Source organism: Manis pentadactyla, chromosome 7, assembly GCF_030020395.1.
Source record: "Manis pentadactyla isolate mManPen7 chromosome 7, mManPen7.hap1, whole genome shotgun sequence".
Lineage (NCBI taxonomy): Eukaryota > Metazoa > Chordata > Mammalia > Pholidota > Manidae > Manis > Manis pentadactyla.
In genome coordinates this window covers 80,964,438-80,977,325 of record NC_080025.1, presented here as the reverse complement: position 1 = coordinate 80,977,325, position 12,888 = coordinate 80,964,438, and the positions used below count along the sequence as shown (strand labels likewise).

At 42.2% G+C, this 12,888-nt stretch overlaps 1 protein-coding gene across 3 annotated transcripts in view; it reads left to right on the top strand.

Annotated features, from left to right (window-relative positions):
- COL28A1 (collagen type XXVIII alpha 1 chain) overlaps positions 1 to 12,888 on the top strand; it is a 178,389-nt gene that overhangs the window by 135,587 nt on the left and 29,914 nt on the right. For all 3 annotated transcript variants that reach the window (XM_057504546.1, XM_036894570.2, XM_036894569.2), the window contains exons 28-30: positions 9,213 to 9,281; positions 9,823 to 9,903; positions 9,991 to 10,026. In XM_057504546.1, the coding sequence (XP_057360529.1) occupies positions 9,213 to 9,281; positions 9,823 to 9,903; positions 9,991 to 10,026 (186 nt within the window). The remainder of the gene's footprint in view (positions 1 to 9,212; positions 9,282 to 9,822; positions 9,904 to 9,990; positions 10,027 to 12,888) is intronic.

Below are 12,888 nucleotides of genomic sequence, written 5' to 3'. Positions count from 1 at the left end.
GCACCAGGCACCAGGCCCTGCACATCTCCAGGGGTCACTGTCCAGCCCACCCCATTGCTAAGTCAGTAGAACAGTGCTTTGCCGTTCTCACTGCTGCTGGGTCCATTCTTGTCTGCTGACGAACTGCGGTGTGGCAAGGAGAAGGTCAGGTGGAAAGCATACAACACTGCGTACGCTCCTTTCACCCGGCGAACTCACGCACAGGGCTTGGACATTGTGCCGGGTGTGCCTGAGGTGGGGGGCCTCTCTGCTGCTGGGGAGCAGTGGTGCCGCACAGGTTACAGCTCTGGCTGTTCTCGCGCCCAGGCAGCCCTGCTAACGTGACTTGAATGAGTCGCAGTGGTTTTCTGACTTGTGGTAAACCCCCTACATGATTTATGCAACTTGTTTATTCTCCAGGCCACTGCCCCAGGAGCTTTTATTAATAAGGTGGTCCTGGACTCAGTTCCACACTCCAGTCCAGAAAGCCTGCTTCTAACCACCCTCTTCAGTTGCCCCATGTCATGACGTCACTGCTGGCACTTTTCCACACCTCTCCATTTTGATCTACACGGATCCCCAAAACTTCTTATGAAGTTTGCTTTTTATTAACCAGCGAGGCCTCAAAGCACTCAGGGGGGGTTCATGAGGCTAAATAAGACATGTTTAGGGTACACGGTCTCTAGGAAACTTTTGCCAATAGATGGCCAGCCTCCACATCCACCCCTCTCTAGCTCAGTTCGATATGCAGAGCCCTGAAATATGTACTTCAGAGGGTAGAAGGACAAATAAGCTGAAGAGCTTTACTTTGGGAATTTAAGATGAATGGGGCAGAAAATATGTGAGCACCAGGCCCATTAAGAGACCCATGGCATGAGAGGTGCAGGTTGGTGTGGGGGTATTACCTTGGCTGGGGTGAGGATGGGTCAGGGAGACTCCATGCATGTGTCTGGTGGGCTGGGACTTACCCACTGATGGAATGAGGGTGTTCAGGGAGGACAGAGAAGGTCAGAACACAAGGAGAATCCCAAGCCTGGGACACTGGGAGGTGAATGAAAGAGGGAGAGACCGGAAACAGCAGACATGACTGAGTAAGATTTCTGTATTGATGGATTTGTTTCTGACATGGTTAGCAAGTGGAAAGAGCTAGAAAGCAGACTGAAAGGTAGGCCCGGGGCACAGAGCCTGGGGTCAGACTGGGGACTAGAGGATTGGAGATTACTCCCACAGGGCCACCATGAATGCTGCGGAGGTGGACCAGATTGCTAAGGAAAATACACAAGTAAAAGTAAGGGACCGTGGCAGGCATCTACCTTGAGAGTGCAGAGAGCACTAAGAGAGACACTGGAGTTGTAAAAACCAAACTGACAATGAAACAAACCAACAGAAACTTGGGAGGAAAGCCAGGAGACTGCCCTGTGCAGAATGCCAGCAAAGGCAGCATTGCAGAGTCCCCTTTCACCAGCATAAAGCCATCCTTGTCTGTCTCTATCTGTCATTTGTGATCCAAGTACATTCAAATGCCATGCAAGATTTTCATGAAATCTGGCAGGTTTTACAGAAGGCTATTTAGGCAGGAGAAAGTAATGAATGCAACTGAGTCCAGCCAGTAAAGCCTCTTGAAGCCATGATGGTCTTTGCACTATGACCTATCAATGTATTTAATTCTAGCATTTATACTAAGAACAATTTCATTACCAGAAAATGAGACTAAATTTGTAATCAGATAGCAAATCATACCAGTGAGTACGTGCATCCACAAAGCAGCTAAACAGTCTAGTTAAGTGGCTTGACTGTTGCTGAGATTATTTGTAAATATTTATGTGCTAATTGTTCAACCACTTCAACACCTGCTAGATATAAACAATAATGGAAGCAGGGACAGAAAGTTTAAGAAAAAAGACTGGGGGAAAATATGTCCAAATTAAGCACATTTGGTAAGCTGAGCAAGGTCAATGTGGACATTCAAATTTGTCAGATTCTTTTTGATGATATTGGTGGCCTCTGAAGTTTAGAGGTGGGTAGGCGCTACCTGCTTCCTCCTAGATAACTTTGCTATCAGGTGGCATGATTCAGCAAGCTTCAGACAGGCGTCTACCCTATATGTAGCTACTTAACAAAGAAAGCACAGGACAAGAATGCATAGAAATGCTTACTGAGAGCTTGGTCCAAGTCCAATTCTCTTTTAGGCACTTTGAGGAGTACTTGACATAAAATGATCACTCTGAGGCAAATGGAACAATGCTCCCGTGATGGGACTGGCTGACCTTTCAGTCAGATCAGGTGAACATTTCTTCATTATGGAATGAGAGTTGGAGGAGACACCTGTTCTGAATGAGTTCTAGAGCTAGAGCGCTCTAGCCAAAGTATTTGGCTACTGGGCTCCCTGGCTCTTATTCCCCATTCATACAAGGGGTGAGGTACTTGTACCACATTTCTAGCTACCACAAGTCCTGAATACCCCTAATTTCCCCAGGGATAAATTGTTTCTACCATCCCTTTGGAGCAAATTCAGATAGTAATCATTGAATCATATGTCTTTGAAGTGTGGACTGCTGATTATGGTATTTCAAATATTAACTAAGCACCCCTAGAGTATAAATTAAATTAATTTGCAGACACACATATTCATGATACTGTCTAAACTGAAGTATATTAAGGTAAATTATAGACACTATAACAATTATCTTACTTTTTGCATAAATAGGGAAAAGGCCACTGTGGTAGGCTGAATAACAGCCCCCAAAGATGTCCATGTCCTCATCCCTGGAATTCGTGAGTATTACCTTATATGGCAGAAGGAGGTTTGCAGATGGAGTTAAGCACTTTGAGATGGGGAGATTATCGTGAGTGTCCTTATACGAGGGAGACGGAAGGAAAATAGACTATAGAGGAAGAAATAGAGATGATGGCATGGAGGAAGATGGAGCAAGGGGCCACAAGGGAAAGAACACAGGTTACCACAGGAACTGAAAAAGTTGAGGGAACACTAGCCCCTCAGAGCCCCCAGGGGAAGCAGCCCTGCCACACCTTGACTTTAGCCCAGTTAAACTGATTCTGACATCCAGAACAATAAGAGAACAAATTCACGTTGTTTTAAGCCACTAAATTTGTAGTGATTCATTACAGCAATAGGAAATGATTATAGCTATCAATATTCATGTCAGCAGCATTTCGGTTCAGCTCATGGAAGTTTCCATACGAGCTGTTCTGATAGCCCTTGGTGTATATGTGTCTTGCCAATGGGTTTTAGCCCCGGGCAAGTTCACTCTGGATTCAATGAGACCAACAAATGACCAGGGAATGTTCTTGGGGTGAAAGGGTTATACCCAACTTTATTCCCACAGTGGCAGGTTAGTCACTAGAATCCCATCCACTCAGAGCGAGTCTGCATGAAGCAAGCCGGTCTCTGCCTCTGGGCCTCTCCACCCCCGCAGCCTTCTCAGTCTCTGTCCTCAGCGCTGCCACTGCTCCAGCCTCTGCTCTGCTCTCCTGCAGCCTTGCAGCCCTACCACCCTGTCACACAGAGCACTGGGTGGAGCTCTTTATACAGAGTCATAACAACGTATTGCCCACACATGTGTGCAGTGAGCAAGCCGACCAGGGCCAGGTGAGAATCCTGGTCACAGGAACCTTCATTTTATCCACAACATGGCTGCCAGTTCTTAGGTTACAAAAAAAAGACCCTGCCTTTGAGGGCCCTGGAGAGCGAGAGTAACAAATGGTGTAGGTTTTAAGCTGCTTTTAGGAATAGACACAAAGTCAGGCCCTGAATCTGTAAAAAGTAAACTATTTCTCTTCCTCTCACAGAACACGACAGTACTAGATCACTGTTTGAATGAAAAATCAAATGCAATGAAGCCATGTTGTGCCATTAAGTCCATCAGGACAGTATTCTGTCCAAGTATCAGGTGAGCCTGGGCTACATTCCAGCAAAAGCCTCTCCTGATGGCAAGTAATTGAATCATGCATTGATTCTATTCCTAACCAAATGGGCTGCATTATTGAACAAGCACCAGGCTGTCTTAGACCCCTTAGAAAATGTTAACTTGTCAAAATGGGATATAAAGTTAAAGGAATTCAGTTCCACCAAGGAAAAATTTTAAAGAAACTGAAGGCTCTTGATTTTCAGGTTAGAGAAGGGGAAGCCACCGAGAGTACTCTGCCAGGAAAGAGCTGCAGAGAGAGTCAGCTGTGCCTTTGGAAGAATGGTCAGCTTTGCATCAGGGACAGAGAATTACTGTTCACAGCATTGCTGTGAGCTAAGATGCAACCTGAGGTGACATGGAAGAATTGCAAAAGCCTCAGTTTTATCATTTATATACTTGCTCCCAGGGTTATTATAGAAACTAAACAAAAGTATGTCTAGCTCTGTGATTACCTAGCTCAACCTTCAGTCATAGGCCCACAGTAATGGCAGTTGCTCATTACCACAGGAGGTTATTATGCTGAGAACTTCAGAGAGGAGATAAGGACCAGAATGTCAGACCACTGGGTTGTTCTAGGGATCTCTAGTTAAGTGCCTTTTATCTATATGTACAATTACATGTACTCCATAGGCCGCTAGGAAATACCATTTGTTTCCTTGTATAGGGAACTAGCTGTGTCCACAAAGCATAAAAAAATAATCCCTTCCAATATAGAGTGGTTTCTGGATTCCACGCCAAACACTTGTGTGACAATTCAGGCAGTTCACCATATCTTGCTAACTGTACCATTTACCCATTAAGTCAACATCTTACCATAATACTGGCTTCCAGGTTAGCAGGAGGCCTGCTTGATAAGATTCTACTCCCTACTACACAAATTTATCAAAATTTACAATATTCTCTTACATAACACTTAAAATTATAAACAGAAAACTGTCATTGATATTACTACCATTTCTAGAAAAATTCATCCTTTTAAGTGCACAGTTCTATGAGTCTAGCAAATCCATAGGATGCTTCTGATGGTCTGTGCTGTGAGGATGGTTTCCTGACCCTTCTTAAATGATAGGGCATCTCTCTAACGGTCTGGGCCCAGGATCCATTCCAGCAAGTTTTATTTTGTTTCCTTCCCTCAGCTGCCAGAGGTCGCCATCTGAGCCCTAAAGGAAACAGTTTTTGGTGTACTTCCCCCAGCAGCCTAAGATTTTTGGCACATAGGAGGCTCCATGCCTTTCCCTGGGGGACGGCAGCTTCTCTCCCCTGAGCTGTACTATGAGGGAAGCTTCAGGACTGTCCCCTATCTTTCATCCGGGGCGGTCCCCAAAGGGCCTGTGTGTGAATTCCCTTCATGCTTGAAGCTCCCAGGAGGCCTATTCTCTCATACTACCCCACACTCCACCTTTGGCAGTTTGCTAAGAATGCAAAGTGAATTTTTCTTACTAGCTTATCTGACATCTGGCTTCTCCAGCATGTAAGCGCATGCCTATATCCTCACTCCCTGGAGGACCATGTGTTTCCTTAGATTTTGAGTTCCTTGGTTGCCCTGTAACCACAGTTCTATGATGGACTCAAGGCAAATTATGCTTTCATAGCTTAGTGAGCATTTTTTGCTGTGACTGAAAGCAGCCTTCTCTAGTTTTTAACACCCTAACTGGAAAACAGACATCCATTTTTTTTTTTATTCTAGTTTTTTCTTACTGTACCTTCCTAAGAAAACATTTGGAAAGCTAGATTGTTTCCTGACATATCAGCATTGCCAAAAAAAAAAAATCTATTAAAATATTCACATAGTTGTGCAGTGCACTATCCTTCAAAATTTCTTTCCCAGAGAATAAGCAATCATCTGAAAAATTTGAACCAACACCTGTTTAGCAGGACAGATCTAAGAGTGAGGATAGAGGTTAAGAATCTGGGTTTGAAATCTGGATTTAATTATACCTTCAGATAAACAGGTTCTTCCCTGCAGGTGCTTCTGACCCATGCTGAAATAATTGTCTATTATTTTCCCAAGACTTATAAGGAAAAAATCTGATGGATAGCATTCTCCTCTGCCAAGCTGAGGCATGGACTGACTTGCTCAAGGCTTTTAGTCACAGAGTCCACTGTGAAATGATAGAAAGCCTTCAAGTATTTTAAAAGGAAACTGGTGATTAAAAAGGGGGAAAAAAAGCCCATTTATAGGGAAACCCAGCTACCTAGAACAGCTACAGTATTAACAATTATATATAGAATGTCTATTTTATAAAGTAAGGCAAAATAAATTCCTGGACACGGATCTGACCCTAACATGGTAAGTGGCTACTCTGAGGTTCTTCCCTGAGGGTATGGCGATGAAGCCATGGCAGCTTTTAACTTTGCTAGGAAATGGGGTCACTTCTTAAATGCTGTTAGTCAGTCATAAACATCTTTGACATTAGCTGCTGTAGGAATGTGGAAGTTTGTAAAAATTATTCTGAATAACAGAAAGGCATTGAGTTCCTTTGGACCCACTTTGTCTAGATACAGAATCAGACCACAGTCCTTTATTTTTCGCTGTTCTGGTCCTTGGGGTTGAGACAAAGCCAACTAGCGATTTCCTTTTGGTGTCCTCCCATGAAGCTTCAGCCTCCCTCACTCCTGGCTAGGAACCCTACTGCTGAACCCCAACTCAGGGACCTGCAGTCACAAGCATTCCTTGATGACCCAAAACTACCTTTCAACTGGGGAACTGGTTGAAAATACCCTCATTCACCTCCACAAAAAAAGCTGAGAAAACTAATTTACACCTAAGTATCATTTACTGATATATATTTCTTAAGAGGATATCTCTCTTGTCATTTTTAAAAATTTTCTTTTTCATTAGAACAGAGAAAGGCAGAATCTTAGGCAGGTATTTTCCCACTGTCCTTCATATCACACTGTGGCTGGCCACCTACTCTGTATGTGGGCAGACCCTTCCACCCTTCATCCTCAAGGTGAGGCTGCAGATCTACTCTTACTAGAGCACATTTTTCAGTAAGTGTAATGAGATTGGTTTGTATTATCAACTCATTCCCACCTATTCCTCTTCATCCCATCTGTGTTAATATGGCAACCTTTGAAAATGGAACATATTTTTCTTCTCCCCTTTCAACTGCTTAACTGTCCAGCTTGGAATCTATGTTGGTTTGCAGTTTGGGGCATATTTAACTGGCACTGATATCCCTATCCAGGGTTCTGGGGTTGCCAATGCCACCAAGGTTTCCTGGTGGGAAAAGATGGTTTATACTGCGAACTGAATAAGGAAGACCAATGATCCTTTCCTGTCTCCTCTAGCAACTCAGCAACCGAAAGATAGGGTGCTCCTTCTTCAGGCCTGAGTCTCCTTGGAGAGGCCCGAGACCTGAGCCAACACTGCATGAACACTGACCTGGGCGCTTTACTATGGCACTGTGATTGGCTCAAGAGTTAGCGGGGTGAAAGAGACAGTCAGTAAATGAGTTCTCTGCAACTGGACCTTTGTAAGGAACTCATTCTAAGTCCTTTAGAGTTGAACTGGGACAAAACTCTAAACCCATATTGGCCATTCAGTTAGAAATACAGCACAACAAAGGTGAAGAGAACCTGAGACTTCAGTGAAACCAATGTGCTGTGAGGGGCTAGGGATGGGAGCAAGAACTGTGTACCTCAAGAAGAAAATTCCATTTCTACTCATTTTCTTTTGTGCTCTGTATAAGATTTGTTTAATTAAAGGGCTCCCTCCTAGGGATGTGTGCAAGTGTGCAAAGATATATCAAAGTGTATTCATTAAAACATTATTTGTGACAAGGAAATATTGGAAATAACTTAAATATTCATCATTAGGGTAATGGATAAATTGTAGTCTAGTTTTTTAATGGAATACTGTACAGCAGAGAAAATCAACAAACTGTGTATATGTACTCAGAGAAATTTCATGCAGATAATGTTGAGATTTAAAATACAAACTGGATATGTAAATATATCATTTATCTGAATTTAAAGTATTAAAACTGTGCAGTTTTAGAATATATACATATGCAGTTAAAGCATAAAAACATGGATTATGAGTGATATATATTAATTTCAGAAACCTCTCTCTGAAATTGAAACCTCTCTCCTTAGGGGAATGGGACTGGGGATTTCAATGGTATCTGTAATATTGCATTTTTCAAATATAGTAGTATGTAGGTGTTTGTCTTTTCCATATAAATTTTTTGTATCTAAATATTTCATTATAATACTTTTAAAAATAAATGGTTCTTTCGATTTAAAAAGCTGAAAAGCCAGTGAGCTAGGAAAGGGACTCAGGAATGCTGATACTAAAAGCTGCAATGGTCTCCAAGCAAGCCTCTGCAGCCCCTTCCAGAAGTAACCTTCTAAAGCCCATCTTGCTTTTTAAAGTAGTGGCTCACAAATCTATGGAAAAATGCCCACACCTATCCCAATCTTGGATTCCCATTTAGTCGATCTGAGGTTTTTATTAAGCATACCAGTGATTCCAGTAGGCGTGGTCAGGATACCTTTGAGAAAGATGGAGGTAAGCAAATCAAATCCTAGGAGCCCATGATCCTTCAAACCTCTGCCAAGTCATTGCTAATGATGATCTAGAATTAAGCAGCTTCCATATTATGATTTTATCTATTTATTAGTGATTATTCCTGTTTCATGCTCAACATCATAAAAACCCTTAAACCTGTGTGGTTTGATGGGTTGAGGGGAGGAAATAATATTAAAATTTGATGGGGAAAGTTAAACACAAGTCCTGAAATGAAAATATTTTAATTTTCTGAATTAAGGAGGTATTAAATATAAATAGATTCGTGTTGCTACAAATTATCGATCATGGAATAACAGTGTACGGTGAAGCATATAAACAACTCCTTGGTACTAACTGGGGAAGAGATGCTGTTATATCCTCTTTTCCTCTACTATTAAGATAATAAATGCTTTATCATATCAAAATATAGAAAAATATAAAGAAGATTATAAAAATAACCATCAATATCACAACTGAAATAACAGCTGTTGGCTATTTGTGGACTGGTTGGTACCATTATTCATAGTTTGAAATCAGCCAAGGTGGGAGTATTTACACCACAGAAATAGGTAAATGCTATAAACCAGCTCCCCCACTCCTACCCCAGTTTCAGTAGTTAAATTTTTGCTGGCTGAGCACGGGGTCCGTCTGACATATATACTCATCCACCCCCAATTTAGATAATGCTATAGTGCTGTTTTAAAACTACAAGTATATATTTGACTCAAAGAATATTCAGAGTTTTCCTGGGAAATTAACAGGAACATCCTTTCTTATATTGTGTGTAGGGGGAGCAAGGACCTCAAGGCTTCCCAGGGCCAAAGGGCATGACAGGCCATGGCCTCCCGGGCCAGAAGGTAAGTATTTTAGGACCTTAGATTTAGGATCACAATAGCTTAACTTGAACTTGGGAATAGTTCTCATATACTTGTCATGCTTCTCTTTATGATTCTCAGAGGAAAAAAAATCTATTTAAAAGTGAACCCTTATGCATTTTCTTTCCTAACTACAAACATGCTTACTTTATCAAATCTCACTTTCATCATTCTCAAAAGTCAACTGATAAAGGAATAAATTCTTATAAAATACCATGTAGAAGATACCAGATAACTCAGATGTAAAATTGTATAATAGTTGAACTTTCTGAAGGCAGTGAACTGATCTGATGGTACCTTAAGGTCTCTTCACCTTGGGATCTCTGGTTTATCATATATTAGATTATCCTTCCAAGGAGGAATGTAAATAAAATGTTCCCCATTTTTTTCCTATAGTATATTTGTATCAACATGATCCCCAGGTCTTCAAGAAACACTAGTTTCAAATAAACCAAATTTTAAAGGCTTTCTTATTTGGCTTTACCATTCACATTTTAAACTTATTTTTTCACTATTTGTAAAGGGGGAGTATGGAGAACGGGGTGACGTGGGGAAGAAAGGTGATAAAGGGGAAACAGGAGAGCCCGGATCTCCAGGAGAACAGGCAAGGAGTGGTTTTTAAAATCTTCCTGTAATTTTATGTCAGTGAGTCCCAACCTATATTGACTGTTACCCTTCCTCCACTAACTAGGGGTCACAAGGACTGAAAGGCGACCAAGGACTCACGGTGAGTATCACTCCTAGAGGGTGACAGGGTGTGCACTTGTGAAATGACTACAGTCATGTTTAAGCTTTAGAGATAGAGAGATATGAATTCTTTTGATGCAGGGCTCCAGTTGTAGTTAAATGAAAGCGTTGCTGCAAACGCAGGGTTTTCTTAGATGCCTGAGGTGAGTGCATCTGAACAGGGGGAGAAATGCCGCCCGGCAGCCCACTGGCGGTGATGTGTGACTGCTTGCCTCTGATCCTTTGTAGAAATGGTAACAAGCTGGTGAGCTGTTTAAAATAAACCATATTTGAGAATGGGGATTCTTTTTTCCTGAACTAGTTCCTTAAGGCGGTGCACAGAGGAGAATAGCAATCACAAATTGGGATTACTTTCATGTACTGATTCACTTATTCAACAAATATTTGTGAAGCATGTACAGGCTTTTCCGCATTCATCTCCCTACATCACTGCAAACCAAAAGCCACCTCTTTGAAGTTTCACACAGTGGGAAAGTTCTGGAATTTCTATAGCATATTCTAATTCTTCCTGATTTAAAGGCACTATATCTCCTGGAGTGGAGGAGAAATAGGAACCTTCTACTTTTTCCCTTTTTGATTTTTCAGTGGGTTGGGTCATGTGCTAGGGATGCTGATCCAGGTGTGAGGGGGGTGGGAGATCAGATAGTGAGGGTGAGATGAGAGCTGGGCATGTGACAAACAGAACTACACATGTTTTTTATGGCCTCTTTGCCCTTTTCTCTTTGTTCTTCCCCATCACAAGGCAAAGCCCTGCAAATGGTGGATGAAGCAGCTACATATATAGCAATTCCTCCCCAAAAGAAGCAGGGGAGAGTGTATGTAAAATGCCCAGAGGGAAGTTCCCCACAGGTTTATACCCTCCCTCCTATCCCACATGGGGAGGGGTCTGGTTTCCTTTATCCATTCATGCTCATTTCACCAACATTTATTTGGCACATACTCTGGGCTAAGCTCTCAGATAGGCCCTGAGGGACTGAGAATGAAAGACTACATATCTGGACTCAAGGAGTTCACAGCCCAGAGGAGAGAAAGACAAGCAAAGGAAGGTCACCTACAGGTTGAAAACTGCTGTGATAGAAGTAGATATGTGACAGAATGTGTATGATGGTGTTTGGGGACAAGATGGGCTTTTATCTCTTGAGCAGAAGGTTTTTAACTAAGAGGCAGAGACCCTAGAAATGGCGATGTCATTCTGCTGACCTTGGCTTTCTGGATTCTAGAAAAAGGGACCGGCACTGTGTTGGTTCTTTCACTCTAGTACCACCCTTATCTGGTAGTGCAGAGGGCCTGGGGCCCATGCTCTACAGGACCCGCTCTGGACCTCCTGCTCCATGTGCACCCCTTTCCCTGAATCCTCACACCCAAGGAGCGACCTTCTATCCCCTCTCTATACCATGCCCCCTCTCTACCACACTCTGGATTCAGAAGATCCCAGAATTGTCTGCCCAGGCAGCCTGTTTGGAGAGCCAATAGCACTGACCTGTATGCACAGGCCACCTCACTTGTGGTGTTTCGAGGGGACTTGGACAGAGCTCAGAAGTGAGGACTGTATTCACCACATGAATGCTGGCCCAGGCCCCACGCAGTGCAGGAGTGGTGGAGATGGGATGCAGTGAGAATGGGACAGGTTGTGTCCCTTCTTGCCCAAGACCCCACAATAATCCACATGGCAGCTCCATGGGGTAGGTAGTATTATTTCCACCTCAATGGAGACATGCCAAGTCAGACAGAAAGCTTAAGCAATATACCCGACGTCACCTTGCTAGCCAGTAGCAGAGCCCTTATAGGCAGAGTTGACTTGTTTGATGTCAAATCCAAGCTGTTCCCCAACAAATGCTGTTTTTAGAAGGCCTCTTTCCTCTCCCCACCCCTATTCTCTCCATGATCAAATATATCCCCAAACAGCTATTAGCTGCCAATTTATTTCAGACTAACAAACTCTTCTTTTAAGAGGCAAATACTATTGATGGAGCTCAATGTTTTAATTTATTATTATTTTTATTATTGTTTACCCAGCGTTTTTTTTTTAATTCACTTTACACAGGCAGTGCATTTTTCAAGTAGAGGAGCCATGTCAGTGGTGTGGGGAAGGAGTTTTTCAGAGACAGAACTTTAAGTTTGAAAATTAGTAACTAATAAGAGCATATACCATTGGCATTTTTCATCTAACTTAGCATCATCATTATATAATGATGCTGCTTTGATGTGAGATTAACTCAGACACATGATTTTTCACCTAACAGTATCAAGAGCAGTTACAACATGAGAAAAATAATAGGATAAAATTTTAAAACAAAAAAGGTTTCAAGTGTCCTTGTTCACAAATGGTGCCAAGTCTATCATAAATAAAGAGAAAATTGTTAAGATGAAGAAAATGACTCAGTCAACCTTAATGTGGGAATAGGGTGTTATAGAGTTGAGATAAACAGTCCCAATTTTCAAATTTTATATGAAGCAATCACCAAGTGAGAGCTAAAGCACGCCACACTACTTCCTACCTCAGCATAACACAATGGAGTTTTACCTTTGGCTTCTCATTCTCGTGTGTGTCTGCACATGCTATTAAAGGTGGAAATAATCTAGCATCAAACCTTGAGTTGAAAACTCTTCTTATTCTTCCCCCTGCTTCATATCCCTCAGTTGGCAAAAGGAATGTTTTCCAAACTAATTCTGATGACTTCACTAAAATTCACTGCAGTCTAGGCCAATATAAGAATTAAAGTTACCTGAGGGTTACTAGCAGGTTTCTGTTTCATGCATATCTGATTTGTGAATTGTTAACAACCCTCTCTGTAGGAGAGGAAGGTCTGTTGCCCCATACAGGGGGTTTGGTGACTGACTT